We start from the raw sequence: 21,580 nt of genomic DNA, 5'->3' as shown, positions 1-21,580 counted from the left end.
TTTACAATTGTATGTTTTTAATAAAAGCGACCAAGAAATAGATTTTAAAATAATCTTCCTATTTTTTTTTTATAATTTTGCTTACGCTCAAACGATGTATTTGTGCTTAATGAAAAAAAACCGTGCAACTGTCATTTTTAATAGGCAGGGCGACTAGCACGCGACAAAAAAAAAATATATATATATATACCTAATTCATATTGTAAAAAAATGATTTCATTAAGCTATTTAAACATTTTCGGTTATTGGCTTAGCCATCGTTTAGGAACCCTTCTATTATTTTTTCTCATTTCAAATTTCTACTAAATGTCCCAACTGTGCTTCCTAACCTAGAATTTTACATTGTTTTGCCCTTTTGGCGTGAAAATGGACGAATTGGAAATTTAGTAAGGTGTAATTTTATAGAGCTCTGGAAAATACTAAATTATAAGCTTTTGAATTGATTACTAATTCTTATGATAATCCTTCTGACCATGCAGCCTTTTCTATAACATGTTATAAACTTTTTATAACATTGTACATTTAAATATATAGATACGTACTTACGAAAACGAAAAAGAACAAAATAACTAAAGTAGATTAATAATCTTAACCTTAACTCATGATTCATGCACAATCATCTTTTTTCTTCTAAATAAAATAATACTTAACGACATGTCATGTAAAATTGAGCACCACATTACTTTAAATGTTAAGCAAGTAGGTAGTTAACAAACAAATTGAAGCAACCTGCATGAAACAAACTTTAGAGAGAATAGCAATTAAGTATTTTCAATTTGCAATGAAATTTAAGGCAAGTGGCACGGAACTCCATTAAATTTAATTTCCGATAAAAAGTCATACTATCACTTTCTGATCCGTTTGGTTAGAGAGACAGCATTATGAGAGAAAACTTAATGCATTAGCGTGAAAGCTTAGGTTTTAATATCTAAGTAGAAAGATGCGCCCCACGTTTTTCTAGTTCACCTGTCCTATTTGGTTATCAACACCCCCGGAGAGTGATTTTATACTTTTTAAGACGCATAAAAACGTTCTTTTTAGATTAATTTTTTAATCAAATTTTTGTTGATAAAAAGAAAAAGGAGGGATCATAATATTCTAATATAAAAACTGTTATAATAACAATTTATACATATGGATTTATAAGGTCTGAAATACGTTACGGATTTAGTCATATCGAAATACTGCATATAAATCTGTTAATCTGAGAATTCGAATTATAAAAATTTCTCCTTTAAAGTCAATTGAAGGTATGTAGTGGTGAATGTATTCAGTCTCAAACCTCTGGTCCCGATAGCAAAATTGTTTATAAAACTCGTCCGATTTCCGAAATATGTTTTTCGATTGCTGGAGACCATCTCATCACGTTTCGGTCGGTCCACGTGATGCTATTGTCGTAGGAGCTTTTGAAACGTCTTAGCAAGTCGAAGATGCTTGTTTTGTACACTGTATCCGCAGACAAATTGTAAAAAAAAAAACGATAACGCGTCAATCGTGCGCAAAACCGAAGGATCGGAGTCGTTTAATATTTTCAGGAACTTTTCTAAACACACTGAATCTTGAGCTTGCCGGCAAACGGACCACATGACCACGACGTGGTCGCAACACTCTTTTAAAATCGCAGCGTACTTACAGCTCAAAAATTGATGCGCTCGTTTTGTAGTTTGGTTTACACGTTTTCTTTGGTGACTATTGGACTGCCGACGAAGCCGCCTGCGGTGTTGGGTAAATTGTCAATGTCCGTGTTTATAATTTTTTTTTAAAAACGTCGGGGAGCTTTCAAAGTTTTTAAAAGGTCCGAAATTCCTCGGTCCCCCTTGTAGTTACGTTAATATTACAAAATCTACTGAATAATACACTTTAAACCCTTCTCGCAGTCTTTTTACGTTGATGGCATGTCTCTTGGGCGACGTTAGGCGAAACAAATTTGATTTTGTCCCTTCTCTCGCCTCATTGAAGTCTTTTTCCATATACCAATGCGCCTACCTTTTCTATTATTTTTTAAAGTTTACTGTGTAACATAAATTGTAAAAAAAATGCGTCGAGTGTAGTATGTTGTAACATAAAACCGTATAGCCAGGCGAACGGTGAGCGGTACCGGACAGTCTGGAATCACTGCGGATGTTTGTTACCTTTGGTTTTTGTTCTGATAACAAAAAGGACCAATCAAAACCTACAATGATAACGATACTGGCGAATGGGAGTGAACGTTTGAAATCTAATATCAACCGTCGTTTGACGTTTGATAACGGGTATTGTATTTATCAAGTCACAAGTCACAAGTGTGCACCGTGCACGGTGCACTTCGTTCTGGACGGTAGGTAGTAGTGTGCTTAGGTGATAGGACTTGGGACTTGAGTGTACTCGAATATTGCCGCCGAGTTAGGGACATTTTGTGTGCAGCACGGTGAAAAATAAATCATGTTGGAGCTGGACAGTAATTCTACACCGCCAAAATGGAAACGTCCGGAAGACGTGATGAGACTGCACCGGATGAAAATGAAAAAGCGCGCTTTGCAAAGTCGATTTTCAAAATCGATGGACGCTTCGTCGTCCGCCGTTGCGGCCAACTGCCAGACCGGCCAGCGGTCGCCTGCAAAAAACCCATTTAGGTAACGGACACAGCTCAGCTGACAAACGGTTCAAATACTTTACAGTACGGTGTGTAAAAACTATAATCACCTTTTTTTTTTTTGTTTTGTTTTCTGTGTCGTAAGGCGAAAGACGCCTGTCAAAAACAAACAGGCCGACACGCGAGCCGTGTTGAAACGATCGCGTATCGAGTGTGAAGACGACAACGCTTGTTCGTCGAATCTGTCGAAACTCTTACGCGAATGTGAGTCTGTGCCGTCCGTATCGAGCGGTTTGCAATGTCAACCTTTGGACGAGAGCGTCATATCTTTTGCAGATGTATTACGTCAAACAATTAAACCAGTAACTATCGTTGAACATGTAAGTGTATAAATATATGTATGTGATAATTTATTAACAGCAGTACACATCAGTTTGGCTAAACATTTAAGTATATACTAGAATTATACGCTAAACTATGCTTAAACTTGTCATGTCAAACTGGTGACAAAAGATATTATGTAATTGTTTGTTTCGATTAGACCAACTTTGAATGTATGATTAACACAAATAAAGTACAATATACAACATTACAATAGTTTCAATGTAAAAGTAAAAAAATGCTGACAAATAGTTTATTGTACTTGTGTAAGTCCATCCTTCTAGAAAAGCCCAATTATCAAAATAAATATAGTAATTTCGATTTTTACAAAACACAAATTCTTAAATAACAAAAAATAATTATCAAAATTGATCCAAATTTTTATCCGTGTATTGTTGAGGAAATAAAAATACAGTTTAGGACTTCATATCTGGAAGTTTCACATCTCGGGTGTTTTTCAAATAATTACAATAAATAAAACAATAAGTCCCAAATTATATAGTAACAGTATTAAATTACATACAGATTAAATTGTGGGTCTCTGTACAGTGCCTCGCTCGCACTTGCATTATAATGATTGTACATTTTGAATTGGAAAAAACCATAGAAAAATTAGAAGTGTTGTACTGATATTATTTTTATGTTAAGAATGTTGAAGAAATCACCGGAGAACCGAGTTTGCCGCTCGATTGGACATTGCGTACTAAAGTACGTTTTTTGTCACCAAATTCATTCCCGTGGAGTCAAAAAATCAAAACGTGCGAAGAAGCATCGGCAACAACTGGGTTGGTATATATATATATATATATATATATATTTACTACTATATATCTTATTAGATCAGTACTATATTATTATGTATTTATTCCTAAAGGTTTGTTAGATGTTTGGATACGGAGCACAGTGAAACTTCACTAGATACTAATCCAAATAGTCGTTTCCATCAGTGTTGTATGGCATGGCAACACCCTTCTTTACCTTGGGTAGATCTTATTCATCGAGGTCCTCGCACGGCGATTAGAGATTCGGCTAACAATGTTCCGTCAGTTAACGCCAATTCAGTGTTCAGAGAGTCCCTATTCACCCATTGGATAGATAGTTTTAGATCGTTATTTCAGGTAAAAAAATCGGCAAATAATTTTGGTGTCAAAATTAATCTCTTTTTTCTTTTTTTTTTTACTTCTTTAGCTTGTTCGAGCTAATCAATGTCCTTTCTTCTATGTGCTTGCCAACGCTTTTACCTGTACTTTTCGAGCCTCTACCATCGGCGGCTACGAAGAACTAAACGCTATGATATATCCGACCACTCAAGGTCTTCGAGATGTCTTGCGGCGAGAAGGTATTCCTTTAAGAAGAAGGTTTTCGTTAATATTTATAATAATACATATCTTTGATAAATTTCAACAGATATAGAGTTTACAATGCCGTTGTTGGAAGAAGATGAAAACGGTAGTGAACTCTATGCTGGAAAGACATCTGAAAACGCTAAATTCGGTGAAGACGAGGAACCCGAACGGTGGCTGGAAACAATGGGAGCCGAGCAGTCTGAAATAAAACGTTTACAGAGTTCCCAGGTACACACACCCACTTGGTGGTTGATTTGATTTTAATGGGAATCAAACCAGGGCTTTATTTTTGAAAAATTCAAATACTAAATCAAATTATATTTTTCATTATTAACAATTATCAAAATAATTAATTCAAGTTAATTTTTTTTTAATATAAGCCTATTTAAAAATAAATAATCAATATAATTTTCTATTTAAATACAAATGGAAATATTAATGTAATTAACAAACAATTTAGACCTGAAGTTGAAAATGTATTTAAATAATTTGATAATCATTTGTTCTTTCAATTCATTATATTATATTATTTGAGTTTTTATTTAAATACATCTTTACTTTTAATAACATCGATGCGCCCTAATACGAAGCATTATTTTATTATTTGTGTGTCGTATGTTTTCAGAATGAGCTCGTGTCTGGCCGTCAACGAAAAATTGACCAAACCAAAGAATCGTTAGTCTGCGTGACTGGAGTAGAAGCTCAAGCTTTGTTTAACTGGTTAATCAATTGCCGCTCGTCGGTTTCAAATACTGGACCTCACGCAGGAATCCCACCCACGCTTTTAGCTCCGGTCGCGTTTACCGGAGCCACCTTGACACCTCTTAAAGTATACACTTCAGATTATTGCGCAAAATTGAAAAAGATCATAATTTTTTACTCCGGTTTCAGGTTAGACAGAGCACCGTCAAAGTGGATGGTCAAAGTTACAATTCGATTGAAGTCAAAGGTCCAGTAATGCCGGACGCGGTTCATAATTTTTGCGACTTGTTGTCCAGTTCTTTAAAGAAATTTACAGCTACGTTTGCCAACTTGGACAGTACAAAGCCGTTTACATTAGCTTCGCAATCCAAGAAAGGTATATTTACCAATTGAAGTTATAGCATGTGTTAAATTTAAAAATTTGCAATCAATCTCTTCTGTCTAGTGGTTTTAACCTGTTCAATGTGCATTCCGATGTCTCGCCTGCTCCTACTTGAATTAATACAATTTTTTTTTCTTCATTTTAGAACCAGTCAAAAGTCAAAAATCCGAAGAAAATGCAATTCATCTATTTGGCCAACAAAATCTGAGCGATTGCGGCCTCAGAAAAACGGTCTTACAAACGTTTTGTTCGACAAACACTAAAGCTTTTGACAGTGTCAAATATACTAAAGAAGACGGTTATTTTATATCGTGATATTTTTTTTTTTTATATTTATACATTCGATGCAATGACGTTATTTTATGTACATTTTATAATATTTGTTAGTCAATCCACTTTTTTTTATGTATATATTTAAAATGTCGACCATATCTTATTTAGGGATCAAACTAAATGTAATATATTTATTTAAAATAAATTTAGAAATTAATAATTCAAATCATCAGTTGCGCTGTCACAACTGTGTACGTGTTACTTTGGTTTAACGGGTGTTAGTCTATTTATTTCTTTAAATAATACCGAAGTCACTTTAAAGTAAATGAAAGCCAGCCAGTGGTAACGGAGAGGTGACAAGTACTTAGGATAATGTAAACGGTAAAAACTATAAATTAAAAATAATTTTTTAGACAATACAAATAATTTATTACGAACCACTTGTCATTTATAACTTAGTTGCGATCAGTTTAAAAATACTAAGGTTAAAAAATTGGCATCGCATGTGCTTCTTTATTGTATCACTAGAAGTCGTTTCTGGTTTATAAACTATACATATACAAGATGCACTATGCGGTATTATAAATAACGATTTTACAGGAAAATTATATTGAATGTGGACCATTGACTAATAAGTAAATTAAAGTATGCAGGTTTTGTTTAATATCATTACACTTTCAATTAGTTGTATATAAAATTACAGTGAAATTTTAATAAATTCAATAAGTTTATTCTTCTTGTTCAGACAAACATTTTTGTCTTCTCATATAAGGAAACGGTTAAACAAAAAAATTACAAATAACAATAATAAATTATCCATTAGGTGTCCATAAAACATTATTGTTAGATTTATCACACCATTATTATATAAGAAAAAATAAATAAATAATAACATTCTAACACGAATTTCATCAAATTCATAGTACATCGTTTTTAATTACACATTATCAATGCTGAAAAAAAAACAAATTTTAAGCCGTAGTCGATACACCAGTCATATTAATTTGAATTAAATATAATTCAAATATTTAATTAAAATCAAATAATACACTTAATATTAAAACAACATTATACAAATATATTACCAAAACGCTGTTTATAAGAAACAATAATAATTATTTTATTAAATATTAGGATAAATATATACATATAGACAATCGGATTAAAACTGAATAATGATAAGTTATTTTATATTATTGAATGTTACCCAGTTAAAACCAGGAATGAACAAATAATGTAACTTACATAATATAATATTAATAGATTTCAATGGCAAACAGTATTATAATATATTTATGTAAAAATAGACCTTAAGAACATTGTTAATGGCGCTTTAAATTTAAACAATTGTATTAATTGTTACATAAATAGTTATTTTTTTGAACAATTTAATACAATTATTTCACTTTAGTGCCTAGCCGATTTATAGGAATACATAAATTATGAGCTTAGGTTTTAATTAATAAATTGAGATAAAAAAAAAAAAAAAGAAGCAAATGAACATATTACTACAACTACTTAATAGAAATAACATGAGTGTAATAAAATGATTATCTAATTTTAAAGATGATACTAGTACTTGGCTGAATCCATTAGTGTTGCGGGCGAAGTGGATGGTGGAGGCGGATTGGGTGATGGTATCTGTGAACCAGTTGGTATACCGCCACCGGTAATATTGGCAGCGAGTGGCACGATGGGCTTGATAAAGCGTTCATTACCCACACGGCCCAATGATAAGGTTCGGGATTGATTTATCTGCACAATAAAGATTGAAATTCAAATAAATGCATAAAGAAATACCTAATGGTTTTTTTAAAACTATAAAATTCTAATATATATTAATTTAAACAAAATCAACTATTAGCGCTATAATATAAACTTTAATTACATACCACTTGTGTAGTGGGACATAACGGTGAGGATGTTGCTCCAATGACGAGATTGGTGGACGGTACGGCTTGACCACAAGCATAGCAACGATTCATATTTGTATAGCCTAATACACCGATTTCGCCTCGAAACACACCTGGAAAATAAAGCAACAGTTTAATAAAATTAAAAACACACATAATTAGACTGTACTAGTTTTTTAAGAACAAACTTCAAAGCGTTTTGAATAAAATTTAATGCACTTAAAAGTAAATGCCTACAAAAGTACTATCAATGCATTACTAATTTATTTATGTATCACTTTTTATAATCTCTGCTCTAATGGTTTTATTATATATTTTTTTTTTAAACAAAAAACTACCTGCCCTCTACTTACACAACTCATGGGTGGACAAAACACTCATCGTCTACACCTCCACCACCGCACTTTCTTTTTTTCTGCTCCGGTGATGCAGTCACACTACCCGCTTCAGACGCATCTATCGTACAATAAAAAAGAAGTAACATATTGAACATACATACAGAACCTGATTGTACAAATAGCAGGCATTTACTTATTTAAACTAAAATGTATTTTAAGTATTACTACAAAAAATGTAATTCAATTATATCATTAATATCAGGGGTCCGGGTTTTTTCCATGTTTTACTCTAATCTCCAGTTAAGTTCCGGAGCAAACAAAATGTATTCATTCCTTCTGTACTTTGCTCCGAGGTAAATTAATTATTGTTTAAATAATTTAAGGAACAAATACAATTGATTTGTCTGGAACGAACACCAAATGGAGTCAAATAGGCATTTATTTCGGATCACTGATTAACATTAGTAATAATAAATACTTTTTTTTTTATTTAAATATAAATATTAGTTTGTCACACATAATATAATATATTATAAACCGTACCTGGAGTTCCGGCTGCAGATCCCGGACTAAGAGGTCTGGATTGACACGGAGAATGTGGATATGGAAGGGGGCTCGATGATGTCCGACATCGATTCGAAGCCATTTCGTTATACTGACGTTCTTCTTCCATTTCTAAACTACTTTCAGACTCGGATAAATGACGGCATAATGCGGTTCGTCTTTCTACTTCGAGTTGTAATTTCCGCTGTAAGCGTAAATTATCCTCACGTACTTGACGTTCTTCTTTAGCCATTTTTTCCATTTTTTTTGAATCTATAATCAATAATTAATTGACACATTAAATAAAACAATACAAGTACTAAAAATCAAAAAAACTTTATAAGTTTCTCATTATTTGTATTTACTAATAAAAAAAATAGAACGCTAACATACTTTCTTTTTTAGAAACATCAAGTTGGTGACGTAATCTGGTGACTTCGCCACGTAAATGTTGCAAATGCGCACTTATATTCGTGGCCATTTCACCTTTATTAGGTCCAACTTGATCTCTTGGTAATACTGGGTCGGAAATTGGTTGATCCAACTTTATTTGTAATTGTCTAAAACGTATCAAAAATTTGTTTATATTCAATGCACAATGTAAGTACAATATAATAAAAAATTGTATTGAAAAAAAAATTACCTTTTTTCGGCTTCAAGTTTATCCATACGTTTCCACAATTTATTTACCAAAGCTTCTTGCTCTTGTTCCAAAGTGTTTTCTAAATCTACTTTTTCTCTTCTTAATTGTTCCAACGTAGATTGTTTAGTGGTAGTTTCAGCTTCGAGTTTTTCAATTTTACGCATTAGGCGATTAACCAAACACTCTTGTTCTTGTTCGAGCGTTTGCTCTAATTTACATTTCTCTTGACGTAGCTGTTAAGTTAAAAAAAAATTAATACATTATAGATGGAATAAATTATATCTTGTTTATAAAAAAAAAAGCTAATAATAATTACCAACCTGAGTCAGTTTCCGGGAAAGATCATTTGTTAAACACTCCTCTTCTTGTTCATAATGATGAGCTAATGTTTCTTTTTCCTTTTTAAGGGCTTGTATTTTTTTCAGTAATGTATTACTAATGAATTCTTCTTCTTGTTCTGCACGTACTTGCTGAAGAAATAAAAATAACATTCTAAGTATACGTTATCATACCTCAATAGAATGTTTAACCCTGGTCTAAAAGGACCAATCTGTATTTTTTGAAACTTTTGGCAAATGACCATTAAAATATTTGTTTTCACGGAAGGTTTTGTAATCAAAATTACATAAACTTTTTCAATTTTTGCATCAGTAGTTGTTTACACAACATAAAAGAATGTTTTATTTTGTTTGTTTAAGTAGTGATTTAACTCGTTATTACAAAAAACTGACAATGGCTCTTTTGGGTACAAGTTGTATGAAGATAGTTGCGAGTTATATAATGGATTTTAAATATGCATACATGCACATCACACAATGATGAAAACTTTCATATAACAATGTAAGATAGTTAATTTAATGAAGAAATAGTTCCCACGTCCATTTTATGTTAATATGCAAATAAGTGAGAACATTTCACGTTTGAATAATGGTGAGGTAAGACAACAACTGAAAAGTATCAACAATTATTTAGGAATTCTAATTTTAGTATATGTACTGCCGAAGCAAGTACAAATCAATTGCAAGATAAGATAGTTATATTAATATTAACATAATTAATGGTTCAATAGATTTAATATAAAATACATGTAGTTGAATTTTATTTATAAAAGGTATATAAATGTTGGTAATTCCAGAAAGTCTTTACAAATAGCATTATTATTGAGTGGTTCGAGTTCTTATTAATTGATTTAATACAAAAATAATAATTAGGACTACTTTGTTAGCCATTTAAAAAACAAAGTAACTATTATAACCATACGCCCAACTTCAAATAGAATAGTTTAATCATTTCTATAAATGTTCTTCTGTTGGTTGCAATGAATAATTATAAAATATTTTAAATGCAAAATATAATCAATTATGTACATATCCATTAAGTTCTTAGAGGTATTGGTTGAAACTAGAGCTTACAAACATAACATAACAAATTGAACATAATAATTCAATAGTTCGGAAACACATTTTTTATGACTATACGTGCAATAAGAAGCTCTAGTTAAAACCTTCTCCCTTCACAAACTATGTCATTTGCCATTCTACAACCATCATGTATGATATGCATACTTATTCGTTAGTCAACTTACAATATAAACGGAAGTTTCTCTAAGTCGCTTGCATTCTTCATCCATGGCTTTCATTTTTAACTTGTACGTTTCCAATTCCACCTTTAGCACCCGGTTCTGCTGTTGTAGAGAATCGATTCGTTTCTGCATCTGTTCCCTAGTAATAGGCGACGGAGGCATCATTATAGGGCCTCCGTCGATGGACGATGAATCACTTTCGCTCGCACTGTCAGCCATCTCTGGTGTAAATTTACAAACCTACAAACCAACGAACATAGAGCACAAGTAAAATATATGGTACCCCATGGTAAGCTTGGAGTATTGATTGAATGGACAAGACGATAATTGTATGTCTAAACTAATTATTCATGATAATAATACATAGTCTAAGTATCAGTTCACGACTGTATTGTAATGTATAGTGTTCAGCGTACTCACGCCAAACACACTATGTCAACATACCGGAAGTGGCCGGATAGTCTGCAAAAGTAACCGCAAAGCGTGAACACGATCAAACTCAAAACAATATTAGTTTATCCACACATTACGGATGCAAAAAATTACACCACAACACATTCTGGCAAAATGCAAATAAATAATAAAATCTTCGAATGAAAAAAAAAAAAATAACAAGCAGTAAGGCGAACTTTCGACAGTATGATCAATTCCAATAATCCGTACGTAACCTCAAAATTAACTTAATGTTCCCCCAGTGTGGCTGCACTGTTCACCCAGGAGATGTCCAATTAAAAAAAAAAAAAAAATTCAACTGTAAATTGCTAATTCGGCAGGCTATAGGCACAACTATGCCTACATTTTAGAGGGTGATAAAGTTATGTAAATCTAAACTAAACGTAATTCTCATCATCAAACCATTAGACATAAAACACTTTATATATCGTTGAAAACAAAAATATTCTAAAATCAAAAATTTGAACACAGTATGTACATTATTAATATTATTATATGCGTACAAATCAAGGAATGGGTTTGAATTTTTCGGGAGTGCTAAAGTCCCCCTACCCCCTCTAATTGTGCCTTTGGAAAATAGTAATAATAACTATCTATTGTCTCCTTTAAATATTGGTTACTGATTATCGAAAAAAAGGTATTTTTGCTTATTTTCGACGATTCGACTTGAAATATTATTAAATGAGTCGAGAAAGACTACAACGAAAAATGTCCGATGTCGAATAATGATTTTTAATGTAACATAATAATACAACAACGTGTAATAAAATCAAAACAAAGGTTGCTTTGAAATGTAAAGTAAAGCACGTTTTGGGCAGTAGGTACACTTATATTTTATTCTGCTTTAAAGTTAAATGAACAAAATAGACAACATTTTATTATCGAGATAGGTAGGTAGGTAGGTATTAGATTTAAAAATGATTTCCTCTCTGAATTGTAAATAAAGACGTTTATGGAATTTAAAAAAAAACGAGCGAGGTTGATTACTTCTTGATGTAAATAGCATACATATCCTACAATATTTATAGACAGATCTAATTTAAAATATAGCACTTATCATATTAAGTGTTTTCTTATTTTTAGCTGGCACCACAGTTCACTAGGTGGGTCAAAATCATTTCCAATAATTTTGGAATTTTAAAAATCTGGATCTACGAGGGTGGTTTTGGCCCTCATTCGGTTGGGCCACCTTTCCAAAATCACCACTGTCGTTTAAACCTGTTGTATAAAAGATGTAGTCGATATTTTATTATAATATTGGATGTCAAAATGTTCAATATTAAATTTCAAGTGGTGAAAAAATGGTTGTCAATGAAATTGAAAGTGTGTGGTTTTAAAGGAGTTTTATATAGGAAATATTTAAGAAAAAAGTAGTTTCGGCCATATAGGTGAACATCTCCATAATTATTGATTTACACTAGAAAATTTAAAATTGTTTCTAAGATTACTGTCGGAGCCATAAAATATACCTATTAAAGAATTTGTTTTGCATTATGTATGTTTTTGAATATTTTCCTATTTTGTACTAAATAAATAATACATTCGGTTAATATTTGTTTATTAAGGTTCGTATCTTAAAAAACATTGTTCAGTGTTTATGTCTATCTCCCTCTAACAAAAAAAAAAAAAAAATGACAAACTTATAATGGGACCTGCTTAGCTTTATTTATCTTAAATTAAATTTACCTTGAGTTAAGTTCAAATTAATTATTACTTCTATACTAATAGTTACATATTAATCGAATCTATACTTATTAATAAGTAGATAAAGTTGGGATTAACGTGTACTAGTCAAATAAAAATTTGGGAGTGAAAGAAAAGGGATTTCAATAATCTACACATAAACTACCTTTTTAGTATAGAAACGCTTAATTTTTTATTATATAATAGCATAGATCATAAGAGTTGTTAAAAAGTAGATATCTATAATATAAACAATATAGACTTGTATATGACTTTCTATGAGGCCTGACATTCCATAATGAAATTAATGAAATTCGTTTACCCGGAACCCATTTTTTTCGCTAAATATTGTAGCATATCACGTCTCCATCTACGACATTCAGCTCAGACTTTCAAACAGGGTATATCGAGTCGAAAATAGATTTAAAAGTTTGCTATAGGTAACAGAATTTGTATCCAACTTTCTTGTCAACGTTTGCTCTTATTGGATGAAAGGTAATGATTAATCGGTAATGCGTAATCATTAAGATTTGCATTGCCCTATATGGGAAGTTGTGTGCAGAATTTTATTTCTTGACTTGTAAAAGTTATAAAACACGAACATTCATATTTTTTCAATATCTCTACGTATCCGGTTACTTGCCGCCCACAGTCTCGTGTCATACAACTTAATATTTATACCTTTTTAAAATATATATTATTTACTGACCACCGAAGACTTGTGTTGTTGTAGATATGTAAATATGATTACCCTACTCGGTTGTCCTTTAGACTTTTGTCTCTCTACGACCTTTCCCGGATTCTTCAAAGATTTAGACATTAGAAACTTTTTTTTTTTTTTAAATAAACACCATTAAGATTTTTTTCACACATTTGTATTCGCATAAGCGGTTCAATTTGATTAAATAATGATAAATATCTTATATAAGATATATACATATTAAGGTCGTTTTTTACACAGGTTACAACTATGATCATAAATGTATTGTTATTAAGTCCTAATAATTAACGATATTAAGTATTCCTGAAAATGATGTAAAAAAAAGAAAAATATTTTGATGTAAGTTGTCTTTTAACTTTAAAGCCTAAAATAGAATTAAATAATAATAAATACGTGATATTATCGTTATCGCCTGCTTAGGCTTATGGACACGCCAATGATTTTTTTTAGTTTTTTTTTAATTTTGTTGGTGTACCTTATTGGAAGACGTCAATAAGGAGGAATACATTACTTATACCAAATCAAGCACTAGAAAAATGTCTAGAATTAACAAACCAGACATAAAAAAATGTTTTTTCAATCATTTTATTTTGAATTTAAATAGTAAGAATTTTACTGAGCCGAGAAATTTAGGACAATTATTTCGTCTGTAGTTAATTCCGGACCCTTACAGCTGTACATAATTAAATTATTATTAATGTTTAAAATAAATTACTACATGTTTTGCTTGCCGGTTACTTCGTATTAGGGATTGTATACTCGTTTCCAAACCACCTATGAGGTAGAGTATTTGGCTCGTTTTTTTTAATGTGGTATCTCCATCTACGATGATGCTCAAATTGTATTTACTGTACAACCACCAGAAATGTGTGGTAGGGGCGTTTCAAGCAATTGTGGACTTAAGTACGCATAGATGTCGATCCGGGCATAACTTAAGACTAACTTATGACTAACTTAAGACTAACTTAATGACTAAAATATCCCGGTATCGACAGACTGGGCGGCCACGCAACAGACAATGGTGGACTTGCGCATCGAAGTCGATCCGGGCATAACTTAAGACTAACTTAATGACTAAAATATCCCGGTATCGACAGACTGGGCGGCCACGCAACAGACAATGGTGGACTTACGCATCGAAGTCGATCCGAGCATAACTTAAGACTAGCTTAATGACTAATAAGACTAACTTAATGACTAAAATATCCCGGTATCGACAGACTGGGCGGCCACGCAACAGACAATGGTGGACTTACGCATCGAAGTCGATCCGGGCATAACTTAAGACTAACTTAATGACTAACTTAATGACTAAAATATCCCGGTATCGACAGACTGGGCGGCCACGCAACAGACAATGGTGGACTTACGCATCGAAGTCGATCCGGGCATAACTTAAGACTAACTTAATGACTAACTTAATGACTAAATTAAGACTAACTTAATGACTAAAATATCCCGGTATCGACAGACTTTGCGTATAAGAGAGTACGAAGGAGGTTATCCAGTAGGATCACGGGATAGATATTGGTAATTTGATTTACAAAAAAATCTTGTTGGTGTACAAAATGTTGTGACTTGATTAACTGGACGCAAATTTTAAAGTAAGTAACTAATTTTTACTTAGCAGAAAATGTGAGAGGTTTATGAACAATAACGAGAACGACCACAACGCGAAAGTGAGAAGTTACAAACGAAAAAATTGTTAATGTAGTTTAGTTCAATTATCTGAAATGACACTAGTGCTAAAATGTGTAAATTTACTTAAATTAATAAATTATAATTGTGCGGTTGTCCAAAATAATTTATAAAGTCAGAATTGAGAATAAAATGGCATCATCGTACATAGACCTAATCCACACAGTACTTGACTAGTAGAGGGGAGGGGAGGGAAGTAACTCAATTGTTTAGATATTTTAGCGTAGGTAACTACTAGGTATCTTTATTTTACTTCCAAGTGAGACCAGAATATATTACTCAGAAATGTATTGATTTAGTTGAAAAAAAATATTTCCAATAATTACACTCCCTTTTTTAAATTCGTCTGAGGAATACATTACTTATACTAAATCAAGCACTAGAAAAAGTCTAGAATTAACAAACCAGACATAAAAAAAATGTTTTTTCAATTATTTTATTTTGAATTTAATATGTAAGAATTTTACTGAGCAGAGAAACTTAAGTACAATTATTTCGTCTGTAGTTAATTCCGGACCCTTACAGCTGTAAACAATTAAATTATTATTAATATTTAAAATAAATTACTACATGTTTTGCTTACGGGTTACTTCGTATTATTTATACTTATTGGGAAATTTATGATCGACCGCCACGTGTAAATAATTGCACTTGAATCTAAAAAAAAAATTTAACATAATAATAGTATTTAGTAATAATTGGATTTGGACTTTAGATTTGATATCTAAATTATTATATATTAAGAGATTTCTACACAGCATGCTGGGTTTTTGCATTACCTACTCTGAAGCCCAAATGTGAAATCGCCCTGTTAGACTCTCAAATGCTTAAATGAATTCACCAACTTTTTAAATTTCAAGTCTTCTTATAAAAGTTTTCTTTTTTTTTTTTGAAACAGTTATTATAAATAACAATGAGAGAGAAGAATATATTGCTGTATTATGTTACATAATATAATAACTGTATGTGTTCGAAATACCTACCATCAAGTCTCCAGGCGAAACCCCTTTTGAGTTATTGGTCGCTTTCGGATTTTTTTTTGAAATAGCTTGAAGTTACGTCCAAACTTATGGTAGAACATGACAGTAATGTTTAAGTCGTTCGAAAAAGTAATTGTTTTAACGTAAAATATATCTGCAGAACGCTTCGACACAATGCATATTGTTCGCTGATAATATTAAAATCTAAGTATTGACTTTTAATATACTATCAATATACAATTGCTACGTCTTGTTATTCAAACAACAAGCAGAAGTTAACATAGAAACGAATTGTTTTCAGCAGTTAAAAACTCACATAGAGACGTAGAGTCAGCAAAGGTTTGCAAATGTTGTGTTCAAGGAGATCCTATATAATAAAGGATCTCTTTGAACACAAAATTTGATTTACATTATTAATATTAATTTAGATTGAATTAATTGACAGAGTAATTGTGGTTGATAGAAGGGTGTGTATATAGTAGCTCGTCCAGTATGCACATGCGTTTTATTCAAACAATTATTTATTATAAAAATAATCTTGATCAAATGAAAGATGCAAAACTTAATTAATTAAATATTAATGAAAATGGTTTGGAAATATTTTTAAATAATATGATATGTCATTGTTACTTTTTTTGACATTGCACTGGTGCAGACGACGCAACGCCTTAATTAGTGAACAAAAATAAATTATGTTTTTAATCTTAAATCATATGTATATTATTTCTATAATTATTAGGATTTAGGAATGCGGTTTTACATTTTTTTTTTAATGCAATTTAAGAAGTATAGTTTAGAGGGACGGATAATTTTATTAAGGCTACGATATGATTAGAGATGCCTACTGAAAGATTTTGACGTACTTTCCAACTTCTTAAAGCATTAGCCTTAGACATGAGCCTTCCCTTCTCTCACATCACCACTCACCGGACCCTATTTTCAAACATGCATCAATGTATTATGTACTGTAAAAATAATATAAGGTTTTTTTTCAGATGTTGAGATAATAAGTAAATTGGACTCATTCGTATGGAATCCCAAATATTTTATATAACTTATAAGAATTAAATAAAAAAAGTATTTAACAATTAAATTGTTATGTCAAAAATGTTATCAGATTTCAGGACTTATACATAGGTCTGTATTATACTTATTAAAGGCGTAATATTAAACCTAACTAAAATTACCATGTTGTTTATAAATTATAATAATTGTAAATACTATCTTTATACAAAATATCAACACAAGAACATAAGAATTCAATTTTCATGTAAAATTCACATAGCAATAAATGCCTGTCTATCCAAGGCAACAATTTATTGTCAATACTCTTTTTGGTAGAAAATACAAAAAAAAATATCAATAGGATCTATATATTATAAGTAATAGCATTGATTTTAGAATATTATAGATGGCCCACCGAGACAAATTTTAGTTCTGTATACCCACACGGTACGGGCGTTAGTAAATTTGAAAACTTTCACTATTTTCTTTACGCATATTAATAATGTGGAAATATAATATATAGGATTAAAAAGGATAAGCAGTAGGTGTTGTTAGTATTTATTTTTATTAATTAATACATTTAAACAAAATTAGTTTTTTATTAATATTTTAGTCTTTAACATAATTAATAAACTTTATAAAAAAATAATTTTTTTACATGTATGGAATGTAAATTTAATTTGATTTAAAAATAGATGCATAGGTACATCATATTATGGATATGTATTATATGAACAATATTTTAACGATCAATGAAATTACAGCAAAAACTAAAGTAGCAACTATGAACCAGACAATTTGTGTGTCGTTATCATACGTTCCAGCAATTTTTTCATCCTTTTGTAAATCTTCAGTGTCTGACAATTCGTCGTAGCTAGTTTGTCGTCCTGAAATATAATACAAAAATATGGTAAACATTATTTACTCATATATAGCTCTTAGCACCTAACTAATATCAAATTGACAACAGTTATTATAATTTATTATAGTTATTACATTTACGCTAACAAAATAAAAAATCATAGTATAAAATTTTAAATAAAGTAATACATAAAAAAAAACATATCATTGATTAAGTGTAAATAATGTAATTTATATACATATACAAAGATAATATTTAATATGATATCAGCCTCGCCTTCTAAACATAATTTTAAAAAAGTAATTATTAAAAAAATAATAATAATAACCTTTTTCCAATAAATTATACAATTCCATTTTATTTTTTGGAAGATTCAATATATCTCCTGCATTGTCTAGAGTTTCTATGGGACATTCACCGGGAAACACATAATCGCTGAAAGGAAATCTACAACCATCGGTTTTAAGAATTAGTATACGCCGCGGAGTTTCATGAACAACGTTAGCAACATCATCTGAATAACAATACCAACAACACATTCAATAACTACTCAACAATTAAAACAAATACAGATATAATTGTATTTTTTAAAAAGAACCTTCTTCCTCAGATTCTTCTTCAACAAAGGAATCCAAATGCATTTTTAAACGTGTCGCAAAAGTACGGATAGTATCTTGACGTATAGCCTACAAAAAACACCATAACAATAATTTAAAAAAAATATATACACATATACATATTAAAGTTAAATATACTTTAACGGCTTGGTCAATAGTTCCACTGGTATGAAAAGGTACAGCCAAACTACAAAGGCCAGACATAAAAATCTTTCCTTTTCCTCTGACTATTTTAAGCGAAGCATTTTTACTTTCTTCGCCGGACTCGACCTACGAGTCGTAACATAATTTAACTTTAATTTAAAAATTTACTTAATAAAGTTGACATTGATAATATACTTCTCTAAATAGTTCTATATGAATGACATTTTTCAATACGTTATCCGTATTACTGCTAACTTTTACATTTTTTATAACTGTTTTTTTATCATATACTTGTCCGTTGAACGAATACACACACTTTTCCGTTATCGATTCAAGTTGATCCAATAAATTCTAAAAAAAAAAAAAATGCTTATTATATTATCGTTGTTATCAAACAAAATGTTCATAAGTTATATTCGTGTTACTGAAATCTAAAGTTATCATTTTTTCAATACACATAAATTTGTTTTTTTAATAACAATATAATGTAATATTAGTAATTTTACAACTATATAATTACTTCGCGTATAGAAGACAATACTTTTGGTCCACCAGACACATTTAGGGATTCTAATGTATCAAAGTTAAATGTTCCAACAAATGTTATCCATTCTTTTTCCATCGATTTAAATGATACGTCTATCGCCTTGTACGTTATTGATTTAGCATCATTCGGTATTTTAATATCTACAGTGTAGCAGCATGATCTATTGAAAAAAAAAAAATTTCATTTAAGTTATGAAAGTCAGTACCGTGTAAATGTAAAATACTAACTTATTGTTTACACTAGAATAGTTTAGCAATAAATACTTCCATGTTTCACTCTTGTCTTTAAACAATACATATTCATTTAAAATATTATCTAATTGAAAAAAATCAAGTGACACTGGTTTAATACCCGATAGATCTTTCGGTATAATAATAAAAAAACCTAACACATATGAGCCTCCAGGTAAAAAGTTAATTACCTGTAAACATATAAATAGTATATATTTTATATTTAATTAAAATACATAAAATAATTAATTTACGTCGACATAAATGCACTTTACTGGGCACCATTTTATTTGCAATTTATTTTTTCCATCTTGTAGTATTTTTTACGCTAATTATGAATTTTAATTAAAAAATTGGCGGGCTCCTCTAATTCAACAATTATGGCTATTTGAAAATTGCATACTTCCTCATGTATAACAATAAATGGGGGCTGGTGGTTGCTGCAGTATTATTAGTTAATTATTTATTTTTATTTTTGATTATTATATTATTATTATAATATTACAATATTTATAAAAAAATACTACAAGATGGTGAAAAAGGGTGCCCGGTAAAGTGCATTTGTTCCATTACATCTAATGTTCGGTCGAATATTTCAGAAGAAAATTGTGATAGTCCGTTCAAAGAAGTAGACTTCAAGGTGTCTGGTTTATGGCTAGGTCTTTTATTATCATCCCATGTAGTTATCGCCATCAAATGGACAACATGATAGTCGTCGTTTATGACCTAAATTTGACAACAAATATGATAATATATGAAAATTGTAAAAGATACACTGCTAGCATTATAACTTAAATTACCTGTCCAATAATTAATCCAGGAATATAGACATTATCTTCGACTAAATTTTTCAGATCACCTTCTAAATGTTTTTCAAAAAATACTTTCCCAGGCATTTTGCAGTATATTAGTATTTTTAATTAAAAATATTTAAATACACAGGCGCATGAGTTAAACGTGTAATGTAGTTAAAATTACGTATAATAAAACGTCATACAGCTTAGGCTATAAGTAACAATTAATACAAAGTTATTTTCAACATTAAAAATGTACTAATTTAAAGTACAGAATATTAACCAAATAAAAAGGAGTATTCAACTATAAAAAAAAGTGCAAGATATTTAAATCATTTAAACGATAGTACCAAATACTAGAATTTCATTCGAGCTGAATTTTACATTAGGTAGAAACTTTAAACTATACTTAAAATATTGTTTAAAAATGTAACACAACAAACCTTAGAATTTGTTTTAAGCTTACGTTTCTTGTTACTATTATCTCTTTTAGTCAGCTACGAAAATATAAACATTGATACCGAACTGATAACTGGTAAGTATCTCGATTTTCGACGTGGTCCAGTCAATAAACTGTGATTTATGATAAAAAAACACCCATAAGTGAAAACGCAATGTACTTTTACCTATCAATTGAGTATTATGTATATTATTTACCTATAGGCTATACACAATATATAACACCTACTCGTTAGCCAATGGTAAATGTATTAGGTAAACAAAATTAAAATAGCTCATACCATGCTAATTACTTCTATTGTTTACTGTTTAATATTATAGCAAGGCTTTGGAAGTACAATCTTTTTTAAGTTTTTGAATATTTTAAAAAAAAAACATTTTAATAAGTAACCAAAATAAGCCGGAACGTTTTTGTCACGTTTACAATACATACAATTATATATATTATATTTTATTATATATATTTATTATTTTATATTATATATATTATATATATTATTATGCTGTTAGCATTCAGTAATATTTGGGTCAAAACGCCAAATATGAACGAACGTTTGGACCGACCCATCCGATTTTTTTGAAAAAAAAGTTCTCAATTATTTTTGGACTATTTTGGCCATTGTCGTAAAAAGTATTTTTAGTTTTATTCTTGACACTTCTTTTTTTGTAATTTTTTATATTGTATCTTCGGCCGTCAAAAACATTGATAAAA

The 21,580-nt window shown here is 30.5% G+C and overlaps 3 protein-coding genes across 6 annotated transcripts; 1 reads left to right on the top strand and 2 right to left on the bottom strand.

The window, feature by feature from the left end:
- Nucleotides 1–2,246: 2,246 nt before the first annotated feature.
- Nucleotides 2,247–5,845, top strand: LOC126840557 (protein downstream neighbor of son homolog). The gene is made up of 9 exons (XM_050576389.1): nucleotides 2,247–2,612; nucleotides 2,718–2,952; nucleotides 3,602–3,738; nucleotides 3,828–4,071; nucleotides 4,142–4,292; nucleotides 4,361–4,527; nucleotides 4,925–5,128; nucleotides 5,191–5,377; nucleotides 5,529–5,845. The coding sequence occupies exons 1-9, from the start codon at nucleotides 2,422–2,424 to the stop codon at nucleotides 5,696–5,698; spliced, it is 1,686 nt and encodes a 561-aa protein (XP_050432346.1). The 5' UTR covers nucleotides 2,247–2,421; the 3' UTR covers nucleotides 5,699–5,845.
- Nucleotides 5,846–6,919: 1,074 nt separating this feature from the next.
- On the bottom strand, nucleotides 6,920–11,287 carry LOC126840558 (coiled-coil domain-containing protein 6). Of its 2 annotated transcripts, none has more exons than XM_050576390.1 (8): nucleotides 11,120–11,286; nucleotides 10,679–10,915; nucleotides 9,414–9,563; nucleotides 9,094–9,326; nucleotides 8,844–9,010; nucleotides 8,451–8,723; nucleotides 7,549–7,682; nucleotides 6,920–7,411 (listed from the first exon to the last, which is right to left on the bottom strand). In XM_050576390.1, exons 2-8 carry the CDS (start codon nucleotides 10,892–10,894, stop codon nucleotides 7,229–7,231), a joined length of 1,356 nt encoding a protein of 451 aa, XP_050432347.1. In that variant the 5' UTR covers nucleotides 10,895–10,915; nucleotides 11,120–11,286; the 3' UTR covers nucleotides 6,920–7,228. The 2 variants fall into 2 exon arrangements, with proteins under 2 accessions (XP_050432347.1, XP_050432349.1); XM_050576392.1 differs by lacking the exon at nucleotides 6,920–7,411 and adding an exon at nucleotides 7,923–8,025 and having other exon boundaries at nucleotides 7,559–7,682; nucleotides 11,120–11,287.
- A 6,507-nt stretch (nucleotides 11,288–17,794) lies between these two features.
- On the bottom strand, nucleotides 17,795–21,032 carry LOC126840524 (protein odr-4 homolog). Of its 3 annotated transcripts, none has more exons than XM_050576337.1 (10): nucleotides 20,853–21,032; nucleotides 20,416–20,620; nucleotides 20,189–20,341; nucleotides 19,613–19,806; nucleotides 19,359–19,545; nucleotides 19,034–19,189; nucleotides 18,833–18,964; nucleotides 18,676–18,763; nucleotides 18,406–18,591; nucleotides 17,795–18,102 (listed from the first exon to the last, which is right to left on the bottom strand). In XM_050576337.1, the coding sequence occupies exons 2-10, from the start codon at nucleotides 20,509–20,511 to the stop codon at nucleotides 17,942–17,944; spliced, it is 1,353 nt and encodes a 450-aa protein (XP_050432294.1). In that variant the 5' UTR covers nucleotides 20,512–20,620; nucleotides 20,853–21,032; the 3' UTR covers nucleotides 17,795–17,941. The 3 variants fall into 3 exon arrangements, with proteins under 3 accessions (XP_050432294.1, XP_050432296.1, XP_050432295.1); XM_050576339.1 differs by having other exon boundaries at nucleotides 20,876–21,032; XM_050576338.1 differs by lacking the exon at nucleotides 20,853–21,032 and having other exon boundaries at nucleotides 20,416–20,732.
- Between the last annotated feature and the right edge of the window lie 548 nt (nucleotides 21,033–21,580).

Source organism: Adelges cooleyi, unplaced genomic scaffold (assembly GCF_023614345.1).
Source record: "Adelges cooleyi isolate 19-005CV unplaced genomic scaffold, UGA_ACOO_1.1 ACOO_flye_CR_arks_rails_tigmint_CR_PRNA_376, whole genome shotgun sequence".
In the NCBI taxonomy this organism is placed as follows: domain Eukaryota; kingdom Metazoa; phylum Arthropoda; class Insecta; order Hemiptera; family Adelgidae; genus Adelges; species Adelges cooleyi.
Note: the sequence above shows the minus strand (reverse complement) of the source record. Positions and strands in the feature narration are given on the sequence as shown.

Excerpts from the sequence above, each read along its gene's own strand:
- LOC126840557 (XM_050576389.1), top strand. The coding sequence starts at position 2,422 with ATGTTGGAGCTGGACAGTAATTCTACACCGCCAAAATGGAAACGTCCG. Across the intron at positions 5,129-5,190 it reads CCACCTTGACACCTCTTAAA|GTTAGACAGAGCACCGTCAA; the intron begins GTATACACTTCA and ends CTCCGGTTTCAG. Across the intron at positions 5,378-5,528 it reads AGCTTCGCAATCCAAGAAAG|AACCAGTCAAAAGTCAAAAA; the intron begins GTATATTTACCA and ends TCTTCATTTTAG.
- LOC126840524 (XM_050576337.1), bottom strand. The coding sequence starts at position 20,511 with ATGCCTGGGAAAGTATTTTTTGAAAAACATTTAGAAGGTGATCTGAAA. Across the intron at positions 19,546-19,612 it reads TATTCTAGTGTAAACAATAA|ATCATGCTGCTACACTGTAG; the intron begins GTTAGTATTTTA and ends TTTTTTCAATAG. Across the intron at positions 18,103-18,405 it reads GTATAATTTATTGGAAAAAG|GACGACAAACTAGCTACGAC; the intron begins GTTATTATTATT and ends ATTATATTTCAG.
- LOC126840558 (XM_050576390.1), bottom strand. The coding sequence starts at position 10,894 with ATGGCTGACAGTGCGAGCGAAAGTGATTCATCGTCCATCGACGGAGGC. Across the intron at positions 9,327-9,413 it reads TTTCCCGGAAACTGACTCAG|CTACGTCAAGAGAAATGTAA; the intron begins GTTGGTAATTAT and ends TTAACTTAACAG. Across the intron at positions 8,724-8,843 it reads TGATGTTTCTAAAAAAGAAA|ATTCAAAAAAAATGGAAAAA; the intron begins GTATGTTAGCGT and ends TATTGATTATAG.